This window comes from Salmo salar, chromosome ssa09 (assembly GCF_905237065.1).
Source record: "Salmo salar chromosome ssa09, Ssal_v3.1, whole genome shotgun sequence".
Classification (NCBI taxonomy): Eukaryota; Metazoa; Chordata; class Actinopteri; order Salmoniformes; family Salmonidae; genus Salmo; species Salmo salar.
Genome location: NC_059450.1, coordinates 40,312,781 through 40,339,183, shown reverse-complemented (window position 1 = coordinate 40,339,183; position 26,403 = coordinate 40,312,781). Strand labels below are relative to the sequence as shown.

General features: G+C 42.2%; 1 protein-coding gene across 1 annotated transcript; it reads right to left on the bottom strand.

Annotated features, from left to right (window-relative positions):
• Positions 1-6,256: 6,256 nt before the first annotated feature.
• Positions 6,257-26,219, bottom strand: slc22a3 (solute carrier family 22 member 3). The gene is given in 11 exon segments (XM_045687067.1): positions 6,257-6,439; positions 6,602-6,701; positions 8,574-8,686; positions 12,162-12,270; positions 12,721-12,935; positions 13,686-13,801; positions 16,599-16,716; positions 16,996-17,164; positions 17,616-17,770; positions 18,038-18,141; positions 25,719-26,219. Coding segments are annotated over 11 exon segments (1,692 nt in total). The 5' UTR covers positions 26,133-26,219; the 3' UTR covers positions 6,257-6,360.
• Positions 26,220-26,403: the final 184 nt, after the last annotated feature.

The following is a 26,403-nucleotide window of genomic DNA, read 5'->3' as shown; positions in this document are numbered from 1 at the left end:
TGCCAATCTTGGTGTTCTCTGGCAAATGCCAAACGTCCTGCACGGTGTTGGGCTGTAAGCACAACCCCCACCTGTGGACGTCGGGCCCTCATACCACCCTCATGGAGTCTGTTTCTGACCGTTTGAGCAGACACATGCACATTTGTGGCCTGCTGGAGGTCATTTTGCAGGGCTCTGGCAGTGCTCCTCCTGCTCCTCCTTGCACAAATGCGGAGGTAGCGGTCCTGCTGCTGGGTTGTTGCCCTCCTACGGCCTCCTCCACGTCTCCTGATGTACTGGCCTGTCTCCTGGTAGCACCTCCATGCTCTGGACACTACGCTGACAGACACAGCAAACCTTCTTGCCACAGCTTGCATTGATGTGCCATCCTGGATGAGCTGCACTACCTGAGCCACTTGTGTGGGTTGTAGACTCTGTCTCATGCTACCACTAGAGTGAAAGCCCCGCCAGCATTCAAAAGTGACCAAAACATCAGCCAGGAAGCATAGGAACTGAGAAGTGGTCTGTGGTCACCACCTGCAGAACCACTCCTTTATTGGGGGTGTCTTGCTAATTGCCTATAATTTCCACCTGTTGTCTATTCCATTTGAACAACAGCATGTGAAATGTATTGTCAATCAGTGTTGCTTCCTAAGTGGACAGTTTGATTTCACAGAAGTGTGATTGACTTGGAGTTACATTGTGTTGTTTAAGTGTTCCCTTTATTTTTTTGAGCAGTGTATTTAATCCATTTTAGATTTAGGCTGTAACGTAACAAAATGTGGCAAAAGTCAAGGGGTCTGAATACTTTCTGAATGCACTGTATGTAGTGTGAATGGGTGGGGGCTTTGTGTGAGAGTGTCAGTGTAGTGTGTGAGTGTGTATATTGTGTGACTATATATGGTCTTGTGAGTGTGCATAGAGTCAGGCGCAGGTGGAGTGGAAGAGCTGGGAGAACAGCTGGATGGTGAGGTCTGCGTTGACCTGGCAGCACAGCAGCACATACATGTCACCCATCAGTGTGTTCAGTGCGCCATCTGGTGGTAGGAATAGGGAGTGACAGAAACTAGTAAAAGGGTAATCTCAGAACAGAACAAAATCTTGCGCATTAAACATTTTTTGGGGGGAAGGTATTCCCACACACACAAATAATAGCCATATATGATTGTGTCTCATTGTAATCGAGGTATGAACTGTTTTAAAATGAAATTGTGGTTTAGTTGTGGTCAATTTGCAGTGTAAAAAATTATTATTATATTCTGGCCCCGACCACCCACTCCGAGAAAAATCATCCCACAGCTGAATCTAGTTCCTAGCTAGAAGGACACTCTTCCCAGTTGTCCTGTATATACACTGAACAAAAATATAAACACAACATGCAACAATTTAAAATATTTTACTAAGTTACAGTTTACATAAGGAAAACAGCCAATTTAAATAATTTCATTAGGCCCTAAATCTATGGATTTCACATGACTGGGAATACAGATATGCATCTGTTAATCACAGATGCCTTCAAAAAAGGTAGGGGCATGGATCAGAAAACCAGTCAGTATCTGTTGTGACCACCATTTGCCTCATGCAGCACAACATATCTCCTTCGCATAGAGTTGATCAGGCTGTTGATTGTAGCCTGTGGAATGTTGTCCCTCTCCTCTTCAATGGCTGTGTGAAGTTGCTGGATATTGATGGGAACTGGAACACGATGTTATACACGTCGATCCAGAGCATCCCAAAAATGCTCAATGGGTGACATGTCTGGTGAGTATGCATGCCATGGAAGAACTGGGACATTTTCTACTTCCAGGAATTGTGTACAGATCCTTGCGTCATCAGGTCGTGCATTATAATGCTGAAACATGAGGTGATGGTGGGGGATTAATGATAGGACAATGGGCCTCAGGATCTCGTCACAGTATCTCTGTGTATTCAAACTGCCATCGATAAAATCCAATTGTGTTCGTTGTCCGTAGTTTATGCCTGCCCATACCATAACCCCACCACCACCATGGGGCACTCTGCCATCTGCCCGGTACAGTTGAAACTGGGATTCATCCGTGAAGAGCTCACATCTCCAGTGTGCCAGTGGCCATTAAAGGTGAGCATTTGCCCACTGAGCACGCAGATGAGCTTCCCTGAGACAGTTTGTGCAGAAATTCTTCAGTTGTGAAAACCCACAGTTTCATCAGCGGTCCAGTGGCTGGTCTCAGACGATCCCGCAGCTGAAGAAGCCGGATGTGGAGGTCCTGGGCTAGCGTGGTAACATGTGGTCTGTGGTTGTCAGGCTGGTTGGACATACTGTCAAATTCTATAAAACAACGTTGGAGGCAACTTATGGTAGAGAAATTAAAATTAAATTATCTGGCAACAGCTCTGGTGGACATTCCTGCAGTCAGTACGCCAATTGCACGCTCCCTCAAAACTTGAGACATCTATGGCATTGTGTTGTGTGACAAAACTGCACATTTTAAAATGGCCTTTTATTGTCCCCAGCACAAGGTGCACCTGAGTAATGATCATGCTGTTTAATCAGCTTCTTGATATGCCACACCTGTCAGGTGGATGGATTATCTTGGCAAAGGAGAAATGCTCACAAGTAGGGATGTAAACTAAATTTGAGAGAAATAAGCTTTTTGTGCAAATGGACAATTTCAGGTCATGAAACATGGGACCAACACTTTACATGTTGTGTTTATATTTCTGTTCAGTGAAGATTAAATATAAATTCTATTGATTCTATTATTGAGGTCCACTCACCAGACTGATCTCAAACAGGTTCAGTCTGTTGTTGTTCCAATGTTGGATGATATCAGCTAACCTCTGCCACTCTTCCTTCCCTGTCATGTCCAGTCAACCCAGTAAATACTAAAGGGACAGTGTTTTGTCTTCAAAATAATCCTTTCATTGGTCACACTCTCTTCCAGTGCACTATCCTGCAATGACAAGAGTGCAAATCCAAAGCCTATTCCTGTGTTCCTGTATAACCCATCTGTAGTACAACTCTGAATGCCTATACATAATAACCTCATTACTTTCTCTAGCAGTAGGCCCTGGGACGCCTCCTCACCTCTGTTAGTGGTGGGTCATCGCACCCTTGTTATGCGTGACCATGACAGCAATAGACTGGCCTCTTAATCAAATTATCGTAGCTGCTACCTAGATGACTGGATTGATCGTAGCTGCTACCCAGATGACTGGATTGATCGTAGCTTCTACCCAGATGACTGGATTGATCGTAGCTGCTACCCAGATGACTGGATTGATCGTAGCTGCTACCCAGATGACTGGATTGATCGTAGCTTCTACCCAGATGACTGGATTGATCGTAGCTGCTACCCAGATGACTGGATTGATCGTAGCTTCTACCCAGATGACTGGATTGATCGTAGCTGCTACCCAGATGACTGGATTGATCGTAGCTGCTACCCAGATGACTGGATTGATCGTAGCTGCTACCCAGATGACTTGATTCTATAATAACACATATTTCACTTCCTGTGTACAATATTATAGCATAACAATATCAACAATAAAATCAACATCACCAAGTCTATGGGCCCAATAACTATTGTTTTTACTGTAAAAGTGGGCGGTGTCCTAGTTCATTTCATAGTCAACTAATGTGGGTAATCTGGATGTATGCCTATGAAAAACTGGGAACACCCCTACACCTGTGTGGTTTATGGTACAAGCCTACCGTAAATTCCGGACTATAAGCCGCAACTTTTTTCCCAGCTTTGAACCTCGCGGCTTAAACAATGACGTGGCTAATATATGGATTTTTCCCGCTTTTAATTTTTTTTCTAAAAAAAAAAACATTCTGTGACGTGCTCAGTTTTTTGGCGGCATGAAGCTTTCATTAGACCAATGAAATTGCCCAACGGGTTAAGGTCAAACAACTTTTTTGTTTACTGTTTAGATTAAATCGAGCGCTCTCAAACTTCCCATCATTCTGATTACGGTAGTCATTTTGTCACCCTCATCATGGCAAAGACACGGAGAAATGCATATGATGCAGCTTTCAAGTTGAAGGCGATTTATCTGGCTGTTGGAAAAGGAAATAGAGCTGCTGCACGGGAGCTTGGTCTTAATGAGTCGATGATAAGACGTTGGAAACAGCAGCGTGAGGAATTGACTCAGTGCAAAAAGACAACTAAAGCTTACTGCAAATTTTTTATTTTTTGTTACAAGCCGTGTTTCGTTAAAGCCTATTTATTTTTGTTACAAGCCGTGTTTCGTTAAAGCCTATTTATTTTTGTTACAAGCCGTGTTTTGTTAAAGCCTGTGTAAAGTTAATTTGTTTCAATGTACCGGTAGGCACCTGCGGCTTATAGACATGTGCGGCTTATTTATGTTCAAAATAATATATTTTTTTAAATTCAGTGGGTGCGGCTTATATTCAGGTGCGCTTAATAGTCCGGAAATTACGGTATTCATCAAAGTGTATGCACAATATCTTCTCATGGAAAAAGTATATTCAGTCACTGTTGAGGCAATGAGATGCAGCTAGTGTGTTCAGGGGGCGTCTGGTGCAGTGTACCCTACTCATACAGTTCAATCATTGATCTGAATCATGAAGATACAGTAGTTACCCTGAACCCTAAAAGTCAGCCCCAGCTTGCTACAGTATGTATGAGCACATTCCACCCTCCTTTAGTCCGGGAAGTTATCATGCTTGAGTGGAGTCCGCTTCTGATGGATATATGTGATCTCCACCAGTATGTGTTACAGGCCTTCAATCCAGACCATTCAACCACATCATTAATGTAAGGCAGTGTTTGTGACTGCTCATGACGCGTCCAGTAGTAACTCACAATAGAACAAATACCTTAATACACATGAACAACCAATTAAATCTTATTTAAAACACAAAACAATGAATGCTATTGCCAACCCTATATGCTAGACACCCACCTGAGCGACCCACCCACTAAGGAGAAGTCCTTATCCATTTTATAGGCCTAGTGCAAGTAGCCTGCACGCAGCCAAGACAGAAAGGTGAACGCAGTCAGAGACCCACTAAAGTAGCACTGCCCCCTCAAGAGTGAAACCCTGCCTGGCAGGGTAGGTCCAAAAGCCAAAGCCCCCAGATGGGTGAGCATAATATACAAGGATTTTCTCAAAGCTGCTAATAAGAAACTTGATGACCTCGTACTTAGCCGGTGGGAATTCCGGTGGAGTACCCCACCCAGGTAGTGGCAGTGCTGGTTATGTTGATCTATGGGTGGAAGAGGAGAGAGGCGCAGATGTGTTTGTTTGGGAGGGGTCGGGTGAGTGAGTGTATGCATCCCACATCTGTTGACAAAAATGTGGAATTCCTACTGCCAGCCCTTGTTATAGGTAACAATCCTTCATAGAAGTGCTTATATTATTACAGTTATTATTCATCAATTTTGGGAATAAATTAAGATATGCAAGATGTTTTAATATATATATTTATAAAATAACTAGATGCAGTAGAATCGAGGCGAAGGCGTTCTAAATGATGTTGACTGCGGATCTAGTTCTGTACTGTAGATGGCACCATGTGCTCTTTTTAAAGGATGGGCCCCTATCTCTTAAAGGCCCTAGCATCCATATGTACAGGGATGGTCAGACAGTTATTTTTTTTAAATGTAAACTTTATTTAACTAGGCAAGTCAGTTAAGAACAAATTATTATTTACAATGACGGCCTACCCCGGCCGAACCTGGGCCAATTGTGCACCACCCTATGGGATTCCTAATTACAGCCGGATGTGATACAGCCTGGAATCGAACCAGGGACTGTAGTGACGCCTCTTGCCCTCATAAAACATATTTGGATTTGTTTAACACTTTTTTGGTTACTACATGATTCCATATGTTTTATTTCATAGTTTTGATGTCTTCACTATTATTCCACAATGTAGAAAATAGTAAAAATAAAGAAAAACCCTTGAATGAGTAGGAGTTCTAAAACGTTTGACCGGTAGTTTATATATGAGGGATTGGAAATTCTGCAGACGATTACGTTGATAGAAGCCACAATCTATCTGCAATATTAAAGCTAATCTGCTCCCTAATCTTTTATAAAAATATTTGCTATTGTCGTCTGGATGTTGAAAATGCTATTGTATTCCATCATTCCATCAGTTTTAATTTTCCAAAATGTATTACAGTACACAATTACTTTCAATATCATATTTATCATAGGTATAAAATTGTGTTCATTAAACAAACAATTGTTATGGTATAAACATTTTATTTTATGATGTTATAAACATGTTATAGACAAAAAGTTTTTCATTTTTGCTCCTCTCTTCTCTTAATTCTACTTTACATGTCACTTTTCTTCCTCCCAAGACTCGCGGAGTAACAGATAGCAGTACATGTATAAATGTGTGTGTATACTGTGTGAAATTCACCAAAATATATGGAATATGTTAGATGATGTAGTTATGTTGGCATCTTTTCCTTTTGAGACGTATCTGTATCTCCTCCTGGTAACACAAAGAGGGTACAATAAGGGACTAATGCTAATTAATATAAACATAAACAAAAACATAAACGTAAACAAATACACAAACATAAACATAAACACAAGCATAAACGTAAACAAATACACAAACATAACCAAAACATAAACATAAACACAAACATACCCATTTAAGTTCTCCACGTCTTCTATGGTCTCAGGGAAATCGATGCCTCTCATCTCTGGTAATAGCATGACCAGTCCACTGTACAACACGGACATGACACCTACAGATACACATGTTACAGTATTATCGAGCAGTTGAGCTGACAGTTCTGAGATGCAGAGATATGAGCTGTATATCACAGTAAGATCAATCGTTTGACGTCAATGTGAGAGTTTAATGATATTTTCTTCATCAATTTATCTGCATGTATTTCTAAAATACAAAATATGCAAAGAGGAGGGCACTCAACCAACGTGAGTGGGGGTGCAACCCCCAAAAATGTATAATCTTTGCAAAATATACTGCTCAAAAGAATAAAGGGAACACTTAAACACCACATCCTAGATCTGAATGAAAGAAATAATCTTATTAAATACTTTTTTCTTTACATAGTTGAATGTGCTGACAACAAAATCACACAAAAATAATCAATGGAAATCCAATTTATCAACCCATGGAGGTCTGGATTTGGAGTCACACTCAAAATTAAAGTGGAAAACCACACTACAGGCTGATCCAACTTTGATGTAATGTCCTTAAAACAAGTCAAAATGAGGCTCAGTAGTGTGTGTGGCCTCCACGTGCCTGTATGACCTCCCTACAACGCCTGGGCATGCTCCTGATGAGATGGCGGATGGTCTCCTGAGGGATCTCCTCCTCCTTTAGACCTGGACTAAAGCATCCGCCAACTCCTGGACAGTCTGTGGTGCAATGTAGTGTTGGTGGATGGAGCGAGACATGTCCCAGATGTGCTCAATTGGATTCAGGTCTGGGGAACAGGCGGGCCAGTCCATAGCATCAATGCCTTCCTCTTGCAGGAACTGCTGACACACTCCAACCACATGAGGTCTAGCATTGTCTTGCATTAGGAGGAACCCAGGGCCAACCGCACCAGCATATGGTCTCACAAGGGGTCTGAGGATCTCATCTCGGTACCTAATGGCAGTCAGGCTACCTCTGGCGAGCACATGGAGGGCTGTGCGGCCCCCAAAGAAATGCCACCCCACACCATGACTGACCCACCGCCAAACCGGTCATGCTGGAGGATGTTTCAGGCAGCAGAACGTTCTCCACGGCGTCTCCAGACTCTGTCACGTCTGTCACGTGCTCAGTGTGAACCTGCTTTCATCTGTGAAGAGCACAGGGCGCCAGTGGCGAATTTGCCAATCTTGGTGTTCTCTGGCAAATGCCAAACGTCCTGCACGGTGTTGGGCTGTAAGCACAACCCCCACCTGTGAACGTCGGGCCCTCATACCACCCTCTTGGAGTCTGTTTCTGACCGTTTGAGCAGACACATGCACATTTGTGGCCTGCTGGAGGTCATTTTGCAGGGCTCTGGCAGTGCTTCTCCTGCTCCTCCTTGCACAAAGGCGGAGGTAGCGGTCCTGCTGCTGGGTTGTTGCCCTCCTACGGCCTCCTCCACGTCTCCTGATGTACTGGCCTGTCTCCTGGTAGCGCCTCCATGCTCTGGACACTACGCTGACAGACACAGCAAACCTTCTTGCCATAGCTCGCATTGATGTGCCATCCTGGATGAGCTGCACTACCTGAGCCACTTGTGTGGGTTGTAGACTCCGTCTCATGCTACCACTAGAGTGAAAGCACCGCTAGCATTCAAAAGTGACCAAAACATCAGCCAGGAAGCATAAGAACTGAGAAGTGGTCTGTGGTCCCCACCTGCAGAACCACTCCTTTATTGGGGGTGTCTTGCTAATTGCCTATAATTTCCACCTGTTGTCTATTCCATTTGCACAACAGCATGTGAAATGTATTGTCAATCAGTGTTGCTTCCTAAGTGGACAGTTTGATTTCACAGAAGTGTGATTGACTTGGAGTTACATTGTGTTGTTTAAGTGTTCCCTTTATTTTTTTGAGCAGTGTATATATATATATATATTTTTTTTTTAAAATGTAAAATACAATTGTGAAATACCATAGAGGAAGAGAGGCAGTTCCTGCCAGATACTGGCCAGTCTGTAGAGCAAGAAAGGGGCAACTATAGCTCCTATATCACTGGCTGATGAGCACACAGACACGCCCAGGTTTCTGTCAAATACAAGTGATATTAGTCTTGATATACAGTACACTACGTCATATCAATGTGATTTCATTATTCTTTTCAAACACTCGATCATACAGTAGTGTTTACACATATTCCAATGTGTATTATTGCATGTTACTGCATATAGTACTAACAGCAGTGTTGTGTTCGAGACTGCCTAAAGCAAGACCGATTCAAGACCAAGACCGGAGAAAATTGAGTCAGAGTCAAGACCAAGACCGGAGAAAATTGAGTCAGAGTCAAGACCAAGCCTGGAGAAGACTGAGACCAAAAAAATGGGAGTCCATTTCAAGACCATGATTGTAATTTAGTCAAATCACCACTATAATAAGAGTTGAAAATGTCCAGTATTTCTGTGTTCATATTTCAGAACAACATCTGGATTCTTTAGACAGTTAGAATAGTGAAAAAATACATGTTGAGGGACAACAGAGCCGCTCTACAAATTATTGCTAACCCAAACACGGGGGTTAGAGAAGGGCTAAGGATTTATAAAATAATTATTATAATATGTAAGGATCTGGGTGTAGCTGGTGCAGAGGAGTCAGGCGCAGGACAGCAGAGATGAGTAACACAAGGAACTTTACTTAAAATTTCCAAATACATGAAGTAAATACCAAGCCCACAAACATCGGACCGAAATTACAATAAAACAGTCACGCACAAAAGCCATGGGGAAAACAGAGGGTTAAATAATGAACATGTAATTGGGGAATTTAAACCAGGTGTGTAAAACAAAGACACAACAAATGGAAAATGAAAAGTGGATCGGCGATGGCTAGAAGGCCGATGACGTCGACCGCCGAACGCCGCCCGAACAAGAAGAGGGACCGACTTCGGTGGAAGTCGTGACATAATAATAATTATGTTCTGATTTAATCTCTTGAGTTTTTGTTGGAAAGGAAAGAGTTAACACAGAGTTAGCCCTTGCTAGTTAGATTGTGTTGACATTCCCAGCCTTAGTTACATTCGTCCGTTTTTGTCCAGAATATTGAGTCATTGAAACTGAAACAGTGCATCCCGAATGGAGGCAACAAACTACGTACCAGACCAGCTGTGATTTACAACCTGATAGCAATATTATTTTTGTATTGGTGAATTATATTAATCATGCATTGAACTGCATCCATCTATTCTGACAACAATGCCTTACTGTACATTATGGAACGTTGAGTCAAATATAACATGTTTTAAAACCTCTTATGAAGTTAGTTTTGTAGGATAAATTGGGGAATTTTATATTTTTGACTGATATTATGATTGTCTGTTTGTTTCATATCTGCAAAGTATTTAAAACATTATCAGTTCCACTTCAAACTCACTGGTTACTTTGTGAGCTAAATGTGACATTGTTGTGCAATGGGAAGTAATAGTTGTACATTTCGATTGGGAAATGCTTAATGGTTGTATTTTTGTATTATTATGATTGGGACCTACTGGTTTACAATGTCAGAGTTTATGGACTGCTTATCTATTAACATCATGCTGTGTGTGACTGCTGTCTTTCCATCATCCCTATGCAGTGGTGCTTTAACATCATGCTGTGTGTGACTGCTGTCTTTCCATCAGCCCTATCCAATGGAGTAGTGGAGCCTGGAGAAGTGGGTATACTGTAATTTTGCCAGAAAGTTACCAATCAATGTCCAATCAATCATGGAGAGGTTCATGTGGACCTCCCTTGGAAAAGCACTGTGCTCGTGAACCTTGGAGGAAGACCAGCAGTGAGAGGTTCATGTAGAATGTAGCCCATGACAGAGAAAGGCCCCCTGAGAGAAAAATCCTGTGTTTTCCTATAGATTTGTCAGATTTTCACTCTCAAAATCACAATTTTGTTTTTATAGAAAAAATGCAAACATTTGATGGTCTAAGTCCTCAACAATGCTTAAACCACATCAATCTGATTAGGTGGGCCTGTCAGGTCCTGACTCCCCATTGGGTGGGCCTGTCAGGTCCTGACTCCCCATTGGGTGGGCCTGTCAGGTTCTGGCTGATTTTGGCATGGAATGACATCGGTAGCCGGTAGAGTAGGAAAGACCTTTCAATTCATGATATCGACCAGTAAATGCTAAATTTACTGGTCGATATCATGTATTTCTTGTGCCGTTGGTTTTACTATTAAACTGCTCCGGCTATTACCAAGTTCTGCTCTCCTGCGTCCTGGGTGGACACAGGCCCACCCAATGGGGAGTCAGGACCTGACAGGCCCACCCAATGGGGATCCAGCCAATAGGTGGGCCTGTCCGGTCCTGACTCCCCAGTGGGTGGGTCTGTCAGGTCCTGGCTGATCTTGGCATGGAATGACATCGATGTCATTCCATGCCAAAACCTGTTGAGAGCTGAACACTCTTGCTGCCTGCAGATTCTGTTGAACCTAGGCTATGTGTGTGGTGCGCATGTGAATATATTCCACGTGCTTTGCGATTGTGTAGGCTACTTTGTGCACAATTTCTCTTTTGTACTACATAACGGATAAATCATACACCTCCACTACACTACTTTGATATACATCAGTAGGGATTAAGAAGTGAGTACATGCAATGTCCACTGAAAAAAAATGGGTATACGGTTTATACCTGTGTATACCCTCCACTACACTGTCCCTTTCTGTTTTACAAAAAGTTGCTGTCCTTTCAGAATCATGGGTTGCTGTCCTTTCAGAATCATGGGTTGCTGTCCTTTCAGAATAACCAACCTGTCACTTACTGAAGGCCTACAGGTTCGCCACTTCACAAACATGTCTATAATAAACAAAGCTGTTAAGATATTAATGTTTAAAGAAAGGTGTATATATTTGGACTGGTGAAGCGGTTTTATGTGCTGACTGAATGGAAACGGATAATTCTGAGTTTTTTACTCTGCTGGTCTCAGCTGGTCTCATGAAGAAATTACGAGTCCTCATTTGACTGAGACTGAGTCAAGACCGTGTAGAAATGTATCTGACACCGAGACAAGACCGAGTCATAATGTCACGACTTCTGCCGAAGTCGATGCCTCTCCTTGTTCGGGCGGTGTTCGGCGGTCGATATCGCCGGTCTTCTAGCCATCACCGATCCATTGTTCATTTTCCATTTGTTTTGTCTTGTTTTCCTACACACCTGGTTCTCATTTCCCTCATTATGTGTTGTGTATTTAACCCTCTGTTCCCCCCATGTCTCTGTGTGGTATTGTTTATTATAAGTGCTTGTGCACATTTGTTTGACTGGTGCGCGTCGGGTTATTTTGCCCATATTTTGTATTTCTTGTGCCGTTGGTTTTACTATTAAACTGCTCCGGCTATTACCAAGTTCTGCTCTCCTGCGTCTGACTTCCCTGCCACCAGTTACGCACCTCTTACACATAATGTGGTAACGAGACCGGACTCAAGACTGAGACCTACAACCTAATCCAGGTTGTAAAAACGTTAGGATTGAGCAGCATTAATGACTTGAGTTTGATGTTATTATTTGGTCTCACTCTCACCTGAGAGGTGTTGGATACAGCTCAGAGTTGGCAAAATTGACAGTCTCAAATCCAATGGCGACAGAAAGCCTCCCAATGATTGCTATGGCTTTCTTCAGCCACAGATAGTCTATAGAAGATTAAAAGAGAAGGGGGAATAGATTAAACTACCCATCATATTTTAACAGCCAAATTAAGCAGAATGGTCATCCCAGAATGTTAAGGATGGGAATACAACAGATAATCTCATAACGAAAGTAAATGATCAGAAATAAAGAGAGGAAAATAAAAACGAATAAAAGGGGGAAAAGCAACTCTCAGAATCCATTATTTTCAGTCTGAGCTTTACCATGTCAGTTATCATCAGAGTTGTGTAACTGAGTTTAATTGGTTGACCTCCAACTTCAGCTTGAAATGCCACCACCAGGAGCAACGTGGGATTGAATCCCACCCCAACCACTTTCTCACTTTCTCCCCTCTACAATAACATCTGCATTCTGAGGTTAATAATATAATAATGCAGAAAGTGGACAAGTCTCTATTCTCCTATTTCAAATAATACATTAAAATACCAACTCACCTACTGAGACGAAGGGCACTATGAGGCAGGCGACTCCTCCTATGAAGTTAGACACAGCCATGAGAGGTCTCCGTCCAACCCTGTCCACCAACAGGTAAAAGATGAGGCCGGTGGGCAGCTCCACGGCTGCAGAGATGAAAAAATCCCGGAAGATATTGTTTCCGGTGATCGCCAGGCGGAGAACCAGCCCTTGGAAAACCACGGCGCTCGTGAACCTTGGAGGAAGACCAGCAGTGAGAGGTTCATGTGGAATGTAGCCCATGACAGAGACAGGGTGATGTTTTGGATCAATTGATCTGAGGACTTCATGTACAGATAAAGTATTTTTTGACGGGCGTCACAGAACAGCATCCGGCACTCACCTGGCACAACATCATTTCATTTCCATGGTGATGAGGATGTGTGGCATTTGTTCAATTAAATGCAGTAAAATCTTTTTTTACAGTTGAGTGCAGCATGATATGATGCTAACTGCATCTGTATGTAGCCTACTCTTTTACAAAAAACTCTTTGAGTGGAACAGTAAACATCATGAACAGTGCACATTCCATTTCAAATGTGTCTGGCACCAGCTATGACAGTTATTTGGTGTATGTGGTGAATTTTCTAAACTTTTAGTACAAACATCCAAACTGGTAACACTTGTAACAAAACCAGTTTTACATTCAAAACCTTTCATTGTGCATTAATTTTGTTTGTAGACATCACCACACAACCATTGACCCAAAATATATGTGTTGTGGATGGGGATAGAGGAAAGGTCACAGGTTCAATCCCAGAGCTCGGCACTGGTTTAAATTTGTTCTGTTTCCACCCTATCTCAAACCTTAACACTTACTTTCAAAATTCGGGAATTAATGCCTAAACTTGACCTTTGAAATTTGACGTTTATCCCCGCACTGGACAAACGTTAAATACTTAAGTGAGACCATGATATCTTGTTGCCCAGTTGGCTTGTCTCTTACCAAGCATAGATGAGGGTCACAGTGTTTCTCCTCATGTTGGAAGTCCTAAACAGATCCATGAATGATGGAAGACTTATCTCTGCCTCCTGCTCCTGCTTCTCCTCCAGAGGATCAAACTGAAAAAAGACTGATATGTGATAAGTGATATGACTGACGATATGCCTGACGCTGTGCCTGATGATACCCCCCCCCCAGTGTGTGTATCATTTTATGCTATCCATGTCAGGGATAATAATAAAATCGAAAAATGCTAAAAGAATATATTTAGGATTGATAAACTGTTGCACTAACTGTGTGTCCTTTCAGTTCTACAGTACATATCAGCCTCCCATCTTCCATCTGTAGATAAACTGGAGATAGCAGTTTACACTACTACGAAGAGAGCTCCCTGAAGCACAACAAGATGTTTCAGACACCACTACGAAGAGAGCTCCCTGAAGCACATCGAGATGTTTCAGACACTACTCAGAAGAGAGCTCCATGAAGCACATCAAGATGTTTCAGACACTACTCCGAAGAGAGCTCTCTGAAGCACAACAAGATGTTTCAGACACTACTCAGAAGAGAGCTCCCTGAAGCACAACAAGATGTTTCAGACACTACTCAGAAGAGAGCTCTATGAAGCACAACAAGATGTTTCAGACACTACTCAGAAAAGAGCTCTATGAAGCACAACAAGATGTTTCAGACACTACTCAGAAGAGAGCTTCCTGAAACACAACAAGATGTTTCAGACACTACTCCGAAGAGAGCTCCATGAAGCACAACAAGATGTTTCAGACACTACTCAGAAGAGAGCTCCCTGAAGCACAACAAGATGTTTCAGACACTACTCAGAAGAGAGCTCTATGAAGCACAACAAGATGTTTCAGACACTACTCCGAAGAGAGCTCCATGAAGCACAACAAGATGTTTCAGACACTACTCCGAAGAGAGCTCTATGAAGCACAACAAGATGTTTCAGACACTACTCAGAAGAGAGCTCCATGAAGCACAACAAGATGTTTCAGACACTACTCCGAAGAGAGCTCCCTGAAGCACAACAAGATGTTTCAGACACTACTCCGAAGAGAGCTTCCTGAAGCACAACAAGATGTTTCAGACACTACTCAGAAGAGAGCTCCCTGAAGCACAACAAGATGTTTCAGACACTACTCCGAAGAGAGCTCCCTGAAGCACAACAAGATGTTTCAGACACTACTCCGAAGAGAGCTCCCTGAAGCACAACAAGATGTTTCAGACACTACTCCGAAGAGAGCTCCATGAAGCACAACAAGATGTTTCAGACACTACTCAGAAGAGAGCTCCCTGAAGCACAACAAGATGTTTCAGACACTACTCAGAAGAGAGCTCTATGAAGCACAACAAGATGTTTCAGACACTACTACGAAGAGAGCTCCATGAAGCACAACAAGATGTTTCAGACACTACTCCGAAGAGAGCTCTATGAAGCACAACAAGATGTTTCAGACACTACTCAGAAGAGAGCTCCATGAAGCACAACAAGATGTTTCAGACACTACTCCGAAGAGAGCTTCCTGAAGCACAACAAGATGTTTCAGACACTACTCAGAAGAGAGCTCCCTGAAGCACAACAAGATGTTTCAGACACTACTCCGAAGAGAGCTCCCTGAAGCACAACAAGATGTTTCAGACACTACTCCGAAGAGAGCTCTATGAAGCACAACAAGATGTTTCAGACACTACTCAGAAGAGAGCTCCCTGAAGCACAACAAGATGTTTCAGACACTACTCCGAAGAGAGCTTCCTGAAGCACAACAAGATGTTTCAGACACTACTCAGAAGAGAGCTCCCTGAAGCACAACAAGATGTTTCAGACACTACTCCGAAGAGAGCTCCCTGAAGCACAACAAGATGTTTCAGACACTACTCCGAAGAGAGCTCCCTGAAGCACAACAAGATGTTTCAGACACTACTCCGAAGAGAGCTCCCTGAAGCACAACAAGATGTTTCAGACACTACTCCGAAGAGAGCTCCCTGAAGCACAACAAGATGTTTCAGACACTACTCCGAAGAGAGCTCCCTGAAGCACAACAAGATGTTTCAGACACTACTCCGAAGAGAGCTTCCTGAAGCACAACAAGATGTTTCAGACACTACTCAGAAGAGAGCTCCCTGAAGCACAACAAGATGTTTCAGACACTACTCCGAAGAGAGCTCCCTGAAGCACAACAAGATGTTTCAGACACTACTCCGAAGAGAGCTCCCTGAAGCACAACAAGATGTTTCAGACACTACTCAGAAGAGAGCTCTATGAAGCACAACAAGATGTTTCAGACACTACTCCGAAGAGAGCTCCATGAAGCACAACAAGATGTTTCAGACACTACTCCGAAGAGAGCTCTATGAAGCACAACAAGATGTTTCAGACACTACTCAGAAGAGAGCTCCATGAAGCACAACAAGATGTTTCAGACACTACTCCGAAGAGAGCTCCCTGAAGCACAACAAGATGTTTCAGACACTACTCCGAAGAGAGCTTCCTGAAGCACAACAAGATGTTTCAGACACTACTCAGAAGAGAGCTCCCTGAAGCACAACAAGATGTTTCAGACACTACTCCGAAGAGAGCTCCCTGAAGCACAACAAGATGTTTCAGACACTACTCCGAAGAGAGCTCCCTGAAGCACAACAAGATGTTTCAGACACTACTCCGAAGAGAGCTTCCTGAAGCACAACAAGATGTTTCAGACACTACTCGGAAGAGAGCTCCCTGAAGTATAACAAGATGTTTCAGACACTACTCTGAAGAGAGCTCTATGAAGCACACAAGATCTTTCAGACACTACTTCGAAGAGAGCTCCATGAAGCACAACAAGATGTTTCAGACACTACTCCGAAGAGAGCTCCCTGAAACACAAGAAGATGTTTCAGAAATCAAAAGTAGGCAACCTCTCTAAAATTCTCAGGGACAGTTCTCTTATTGCACTTGGTAATGTTTTTAACGATCCTCATAGCCTCTTTGGTTCTTCGTTGTGACAACAACCAGCGAGGAGATTCTGGAATGAGCCTGAAATGGAAAATATATTTAAATATTTTAATAATAATAATAATAATAATCAGCTTAATTTCATAGGTTTTACTCAAACCCCTGGACACCACACACTATGGAATCATCTAGCTAAATTGCATTTTTATAACTGTTTTTACAACTGTCACCTACTTGGTGTGTGTGTGTGTGTGTGTGTGTGTGTGTGTGTGTGTGTGTGTGTGTGTGTGTGTGTGTGTGTGTGTGTGTGTGTGTGTGTGTGTGTGTGTGTGTGTGTGTGTGTAAATATTGACATATTACCAAAAGTAAGTGATGAAGATGAAGCAGGGGAGACTCATGGCCAGCTGCAGGGTTTTCCAGGAGGGCAAGAAGTATGCCAAGAGAGGTAGGATGGTCATTCCAGTGGAATAAAAGGTACGGGACACCAATGAGACAAACTTCCGGTTGTTTGAGCCAAAGAACTCAATGACTATCAAAGACAAAAACAAGAAAGACCACAATAACAGAAACGTCAAAGCAGGAGCCGGTACAGAACGAAGCAGAAAACCTCCCATATCATTCCTCTGAAAACCAATACATGGACACTGACTTTCTACCTAAAAACCTTGTATGGACTGTGTTTCTGTGTTTCTGTGTTTCTGTGTTCATGTGTTTCTGTGTTTCTGTGTTCGTGTGTTTCTGTGTTTCTGTGTTCTGTTTCGGTGTTCTGTGATTTATAATTTTGCATATATTATTAATACATTTTTATTTTGTAAAAACAATACCCATGTGTTTCAGTGATGTTATGTGTGACTGCCATGTGACTGCATTTCTAGTCAACAAAGAGCAGAGAACACCTCCTTTACATAACAGTATTTCACATTTAAGGCTGGATTCTGGTGCTTCCATACCAGTCACTGTTATTTCAATAAAGAACATACTAAATACATAGCTGACTGTCCATGCTCCCTTGCAACAGAAGCCCTGGAGAACTCTGAAGAGCAGCAGCAGGGGGTAAGAGGGTGACAGCATCACAACTATCCCTGACACCCCCAGGCCAAACATAGACAGGATGAAACAGGGCTTCCTTCCAAACCTGTTGGAGGAGGAATAATGAAAGTGTTTAAGAATGCAACTGACATCATTAAAACAATTAAGCAGCATGTCAGAATAACTATTTTTAAGGAAAGGTAGGCTACTACTGCCTTTCTGCAGTAGTAGCCTACCTAACGGTGTTTTTAGTCTGCTGCATAAGGGGAATGCTCCCATAATACCCATACAGGTTATATTGACAGTATGTATTTACATTGATTGATGCTATGTATTATTATTATTACAGTGTTTAAACAAAATGCTGATGTACCTGTCTGCCAAGTATCCAGTGACAAAAGCACCAATGAAGAACCCTCCAGCCAGGGACACCTGAATCAAATCTGCTAGCCATGAATCCTCACACACTAAGGAAAACTGGGATAAATAAAGAAACAAGTAAATAAATAGATAACATTATGTATATTGGTGACAAATGCACCTTTTATATTGCTGAGAAAACAGATCCTTGCTCAAGGGGTGACGTCATGCTTAGTTTAAGATGAAGTGACCCTTCTCACTGATGCTGACATGCTGTCAAATGGTCAATGATAAATGTTGCACTTTAACTTTTGTTGGTATTTGAAGTTATCCTGAATAATAGGCTTTTCAGTAAATTTACCGACCATGCACTTGCAACAGAGTGTAATTCATTCATTCCTGACCCTGACTTGGCTCTAGAAAATGTATCCTTCATATTTGTTTCTCTGGCAGATAAACACGCTCCTTTTAAACAACTCAGAGTGAAAGATAGATCTAATCCTTGGTTTTGTTCAGAGTTATCTGAGCTCATTCAGATGAGAAATCAGGCCTGGGCCAAAGACTGCAGTGAACTGGTCATTTTTCAGACAAATGAGAAACAGATGTACTATCTCCATTAAAAAGGCTAAATCAAGCTACTTTTTAAGTTCTATCTCTGACTCTGCTGGAGATCCTTCTAAATGTTAGAAAACAGTAAATGCACTGAAGCGTACACATTCCTCTCCTCCCCTGCCTAAGCAAGTTCTGTCTGACGCTGGAATCATCACTGAGAAGAACAGGATAAGTGATGCTTTTAATCATCATTTTATCTCAGCAGTCTTTTTATTTGAGAGAAACGGTGGTCTAATTGACCCTGGTCAATCAATCGACTGCTCTTCCCACTCCCAGCCTCTAGCTGACTTGTCGGTTAACACGTCAACTTCTAGTGGATCTTTGTTTTCATTTCAGCAATTTACTATCTGTGATGTCCGAGATGCCGTGCATAAGACTGATGTAAAAAATCCACTTGGGCTGATATGCTTGATCCATTTCCACTGCAGCTCTCTGCCCCCCTCATTGCTGAATCATTAACCCATTTATGATTTTTTATTTTTTATTTATTATGGGTCCCCATTAGCTGCTGCCTTGGCAAAAACGTATGTGTTATGGCTTTACACCCCCTGCTATATTGTAGATAAAGAGTTACCTGTCTAACAGAACACAGAGGGTGTTCTTTAATGGAAGCCTCTCCAACATAATCCAGGTAGAATCAGGAATTCCCCAGGGCAGCTGTCTAGGCCCCTTAATTTTTTCAATCTTTACTAACGACATGCCACTGGCTCTGAGTAAAGCCTGCGTGTCTATGTATGCGAGTGACTAAACACTATACAAGTCAGCTACTATAGCGATTGAAATAACTGCAACACTTAACAAAGAGCTGCAGTTAGTTTCAGAATGGGTGGCAAGGAATAAGTTAGACCTAAATATTTCAAAAACTAAAAGCATTGTATTTGGGACAAATCATTCACTAAACCCTAAACCTCTGTGGAAATTGAGCGAGTTGAGGTAACTAAATTGCTTGGAGTAACCCTGGATTGTAAACTGTCATGGTCAAAACATATTGATACAACAGTAGGTAAGATGGGGAGAACAGACTCCTTCACTCACGCCGCCAAACATACCCTCGTAACACTGACTATCCTACCGATCCTCGACTTCGGCGATGTCATTTACAAAATAGCTTCCAATACTCTACTCAGCAAACTGGATGCAGTCTATCACAGTGCCATCCGTTTTGTCACCAAAGCCCCTTATACCACCCTCCACTGCGACCTGTATGCTCTAGTCGGCTGGCCCTCGCTATATATTCGTCGCCAGACCCACTGGCCCCAGGTCATCTATAAGTCTATGCTAGGTAAAGCTCCGCCTTATCTCAGCTCACTGGTCATGATAACAACACCCACCCGTAGCACGCGCTCCAGCAGGTATATCTCACTGGTCATCTCCAAAGCCAACACCTCCTTTGGCCTCCTTTCCTTCCAGTTCTCTGCTGCCAATGACTGGAATGAATTGCAAAAATCGCTGAAGCTGGAGACATATTTCCCTCACTAACTTTAAACATCAGCTATCTGAGCAGCTTACCGATCGCTGCAGCTGTACATACCCCATCTGTAAATAGCCCACCCAATCTACCTACCTCATCCCCATATCGTTTTTATTTACTTTTCTGCTCTTTTGCACACCAGTATTTCTACTTGTACATTACCATCTGCTCATCTGTCACTCCAGTGTTCATTTGCTAAATTGTAATTACTTCGCTACTATGGCCTATTTATTGCCTTACCTCCTCACGCCATTTACACACACTGTATATAGACTTTCTTTTTTTGTTATATTGTGGTATTGACTGTACGCTTGTTTATTCCATGTGTAACTCTGTGCTGTTGTTTGTGTCACACTGCTTTGCTTTATCTTGGCCAGATCGCAGTTGTAGATGAGAACTTGTTCTCAACTAGCTTACCTGGTTAAATAAAGGTTAAATAAAAAAAATATAAAAATATAAAAAGAGAAGTCTGTCCATAATAAAGCGCTGCTCTACCTTCTTAACAACACTATCAAAGGCCCCAGTTTTGTCGCACCTGGACTACTGTTCAGTCGTGTGGTCAGGTGCCACAAAGAGGGACTTGGGAAAATTGCAGTTGGCTGAGAACAGGGCAGGGCAGCACAGCTGCTGCATGTCAGTCTCTCATGGCTCAAAGTGGAGGAGAGATTGACTTCATCACTACTTGTATTTGTGAGAGGTATTGACATGTTGAAAGCACCGAGCTGTCTGTTTAAACAACTAGCACACAGCTCAGACACCAATGCATACCCAACAAGACATGCCACCAGAGGTCTCTTCACAGTCCCCAAGTCCAGAACAGACTATGGGAGGTGTACAGTACTACATAGAGCCATGACTACATAGAACTCTATTCCACATCAGGTAACTGATGTAAGCAGTAGAATCAGATTTAAAAAACAGATAAAAATACACCTTATGGAACAGCGGGGACAGTGAAGCAACACAAACATAGGCTCAGCCACATGCATACACACACATGATAATATAAGCAATATACAAATATGTACACATGGATTTTGTGTTGTAGATATCTGGTAGTGGAGTAGGGGCCTGAGGGCACACTCTTAATGTGTTGCAAAATCTGTTATGAATGTACTGTAATGTTTAAAAAAGTGAAAACTGCCTTAATTCTGCCAGACCCCAGGAAGAGTGAGGATCCATAATAAATACAAATACAAATACATACAGTGCCTTCGGAAAGTATTCAGAACCCTTGACTTTTTCCACATTTTGTTACGTTACAGCCTTATTCTAAAATGGATTACATTTTTTTAAATCCTCATCAATCTACAAACAATAGCCCATAATGACAAAGCAAAAGTTTGAAATGTTTGCAAATGTATAACATTTTTCAAACAGAAATACCTTATTTACATAAGTATTCAGACCCTTTTCTATGAGACCTGAATTTGAGCTCAGGTGCATCCTGTTTCCATTGATCATCCTTGAGATGTTTCTACAACGTGATTGTGGAGTCCACCTGTGGTAAATTCAATTGATTGGACATGATTTGGAAAGGCACACACCTGTCTATATAAGGTCCCACAGTTGACAGTGCATGTAAGAGCAAAAACCAAGCCATGAGGTTGAAGGAATTGTCCGTAGAGCACCGAGACAGGATTATGTCGAGGCACAGATCTGGCGAAGGGTACCAAAACATTTCGTGCAGCATTGAAGGTCTCCAAGAATCCAGTGGCCTCCATCATTCTTAAATGGAAGACGTTTAGAACCACCAAGACTCTTCTTAGAGCTAGCCACCAAGCCAAACTGAGCAATCGGGGAGAAGGGCCTTGGTCAGGGAGGTGACCAAGAACCCGATGGTCACTCTGACAGAGCTCTAGAGTTCCTCTGTGGAGATGGGAGAAGCGTCCAGAAGGACAGCCATCTCTGCAGCACTCCACCAATCAGGACTTTATGGTACAGTGGCCAGATGGAAGCCACTCCTCAGTAAAAGGCACATGACAGACCGCTTGGAGTTTGCCAAAAGGCACCTAAAGACTCTCAGACCATGACAAATAAGACTCTCTGCTCTGATGAAAAGATTGAACTCTTTGGCCTGAATGCAAAACATCCCGTCTGGAGGAAATCTGGCACCATCCCTAGGGTGAAGCATGGGGGTGACAGAATCATGCTGTACGGATGTTTTTCAGCGGCAGTAACTGGAAGACTAGTCAGGATCAAGGCAAAGATGAACGGAGCAAAGTACAGAGAGATCCTTGATGAAAACCTGCTCCAGAGCACTCAGAACCTCAGACTGGGTCGAAGGTTCACCTTCCAGCAGGACAATGACCCTAAGCACACAGCCAAGACAACGCAGGAGTGGCTTCAGGACAAGTCTCTGAATGTCCTTGAGTGGCCCATCCAGAGCCCAGACTTGAACCCGATCAAACATCTTTGGAGAGACCTGAAAATAGCTGTGCAGCAACGCTCCCCATCCAACCTGACAGAGCTTGAGAGGTTCTGAAAAGAAGAATGGGAGAAACTCCCCAAATGCAGGTGTGCCAAGCTTGTAACATCATACCCAAGAAGACTCAAGGCTGTAATCGCTGCCAAAGGTGCTTCAACAAATTACTGAGTAAAGGGTCTGAAATCATATGTATTTTTTTTAAACAGTTTTTGCTTTGTCATTATGGGGTATTGTGTGTAGATTGATGAGGGAATAAAAAAATTAAATAAGTATAAGGCTGTAACCTAACAAAATGTGGAAAAAGTCAACGGGTCTGAATACTTTCCGAAGGCACTGTATCTACAACACAAAATCCATGTGCACGTGTGTGTATAGTGCATATGCTATTGTATGTGTGTAGTTTGCGTATGTTATCGTGTGTGTGTATAGTGCATATGTTATCGTGTGTGTGTATAGTGTGTATGTTATTGTGTGTGTGTATGCACGTGTCTGTGTCTATGTTATCTTTGAAATGCATTCTAAATGTGCATCAGTCAAGTTTTAGACCAGATCATAGCACTATCTCTGCTGCATCCCTAGTTATAAATGATGTGCTTAATTGTATGGATAAAGGGCAACATTGTGCTGCCCTCTTTATTGACCTGTCGAAGGCTTTCCATACTGATGATCACTCACTGCTAATTCAGAGGCTTTCCTCAATTGGCCTAGACCAGGCTGCATGTAACTGGTTTTAATAAATGACTTGACAGACAGAGCTTAATGTATAGCTACTGATGGTGTTAAATCAGGTTTCCTGGATATTACGAAAGGTTTGGGTCCTTTACTTTTTAGATTAACAATATCGATATGTCTGTAAAAAAATAACTCTGTGCAACTTCCAGAGCGTGTTGACTGTGAACACTGAGGCTGTACCCACTTTAAGTTACAGTTTTAACAGTTGACAAGTAGGCTACTGTGGCTATTTGATCATAATGTAGGCCTACCAGAGCGACCTACCATCAAAAACGATAGAGAAATGCATCCCATAATATTTGAACATGGAAATAGCTGTTCTATCATTCAGCCTACAGTAGCAGTGTGGTGTTCAATATAGGCCTACATTCCATGAGACTTTTGAAAAAAATATGCAGGGCTTGACATTTACCTGATTATCCACTTGTCCTTTAGATAAGGAGGTGACAGAAAATGTTGTTGTGTTGTTTGATGGAAGAAACCACGAGTATTACAGAGAATAAGACAAATTATGCTACCATCTGCCTATTGGCTACTTAGTTTATTCAAGCCTGTCTCAAAATACAACACTGCCCCTTTAAGACCAAAATTTTTTTTTTACCTGTATTGCAGGAAGCAATCACTTCCCTTGCTGACTACAAATTATCTATAACTGAGCTAATAACTCACTAACTAGCAAAGGATATGAACAAAATGTGACCATGTGGCTACATGCATCTCTCTCTTTGATCTCATGACAAGCGCATCTACTCACGACCGCTCATGCTGTAAAAGTAAATGGCACAGATCCATATATGGCAATGGCCTATCTGCATATAGGCCTACTGCAGCTCTGATTGGTTATTCCGCACGGGTCTGTAAACAGTACTGCTGAGTCATGTGCAACAGAATCCAACTCTGATGCGTTCTGCCAAAAACAAAATATGTTGCATAGTTCGTTTTGTTTCGGTATGTTGCATTGAAAGTGGTTAATATTTCGTTGATTCGATCACAATTGTCACAGTTAAGGGAAACATCGATAGTCTTAACTAACAGGGAAAACTCTAGAAGTTGAGTGAAATTCAATGTGGCGCTTCTCTCTGTGGGGTGGTCCAAGGAGAGCTGAGTGGCATAGTACTACATTAGTGAATATGTTGTTCTCTAGAGCACCATAAAAATAACTCTGATGATTTGAGCATATGTACTTTGGATGGTGCCCATATTGATCGTGTCCCTGGATAGATGAAAAGCTGTTTTTTTAAAAGCATATTGAGGAGTTAATAGAAAATGACTAAGTAAAAGTGAAAGTCACCCAGTAAATAAGTCTAAAAGTATTTGGTTTTAAATATACTTAAGAAGCTGAGAATAAAAATATTGTTCTATAGAAATAGGTTCTGCCTCTCGATAAGTAGTAGAAAGCAGGTTATTCAGTCAAAGTTCCTATCTGTCCAAGACTACTGCGACAGCATTTATCGCAGGAGGTTGGTGGCACGGTCATTTGTGAAGACGGGATGGTGGTCATAGCTGAAGCGAAATGAATAGAATGGTATCAAACACACGGTTGCCATTCCATTTGCGCCGTTCCAGGCATTATTATGACCCATCCTCTCCTCTTAATCCTCCACTGTTATCTATATGAATGGAATATTCATATGTGTAAACATACTGAATTATAATTGGATGCATTGTACAGCCGTATCATACTGTGCTATGATTGGTTAAGACCACCCAGAGGGTTAGGTCATGGTCAGTTGATCATGGTTGGAGATAAGTGAACATGCCAGTTGTAGCTAGCTAATAAAGAGCTACTTTAAGAAATATCCTGTAGTACTGCATTTTAATATTTTGTACAAAGGGTGCAAAACAAGACAATGAACACAGCTGCTACTTCATTAAAGCTGTTAGATGCAGTTTATCATCATATACTGCACTGTATTATGAGCGACAGTTTTAGCACTCATCAGCACTCTGCATTCTAGGAAGTTGGTTGGCCCTCTTTGATGTCATGTAGGTTGATACATTGCTATGTTTTCATTTATAAAGCACTTGTACAAAAAATCCCACTGTACCCAACATCACCAGTAAACCTCGGACATAGCAGTTACCACCCCTGGTCTCAGCTTTTAGTTATTGCATCTTAATTGAGGAACAATCTTCAACATGTACTGAAATGTGCTGTTCTGGTACCTCTAGGTCAATTCAGGATGCTGATTGAGGACCTTTTTACTGATGAACATCTTTGTTTTTCATGACCATGTTTTTCTTTCTGCTTGCATTTTGTATTTATATTGATGTGTGTATTTTCTGTAATTTAATTCAGGGCTCATCTGTAAAATATACCTTTAATCTCAGTATGACTCCCTGATAAAATGAAGGTTAAATAAAATGAATTAATTAATTCAATTATTTCTTAGTAGAATTTGAGCTCCTGAACTTCCAGACACTGCAGCGTTTTTTGAAGACCAAATTTACCTCTGAAACGATAGTAGTGCGAGACGGATCAAACACCCAGCCGCTGTCGCACGCGACTACCGGTAACTGGGTGAGTCGGTGAGGTCACTGCAGTTGCTCTGGCTGCCGTTCCAGAATTTCTAGGCCACATCGAACCTCTGGCAGCGGCTGTAGGGCACCCAATGCATCCTGCCCCGACTCATCCAACAGCGGGACGGTGAGTTCACGCAGCTCCTTGTCTGTCCAGTCACATTCATCCTGGATGCGCTCTGTCCCGGAGGTCCGGCACCAGTGCGCGGGAGTGTTCCCCAAGAACACGACTCCTACGAGGACGAACGCGAAGGTCAGCACCGGCAGAGATCCGAGGACAGTGATTCTCCTTTGGTATGGTCCGTAATCTCCGATGTGGACGAGCAGGTCATCTAAATTCGGCATTGTTTTATTGTTTTATCTTGGGTTGACAGATGTCACTGGTGGCGAGGAGGGCTCATCATCATTTTAAAGAGAGGGTCAAGTAATTTGACAAGGCATTCCTTTTGTTCAAGTCAATCATTTGGTTCGGTTGACTCCATGCATAATTGTACCTTACTACAGATGTAGAATCTTAATTTGATCACTCTGTTGCTGCTGATAATTGTCCTGCACAGCAGGAAATACAAACTTGTAGTGTATTCAATGTTTAAAAAGGCTTTTAAAGTTTGTAATT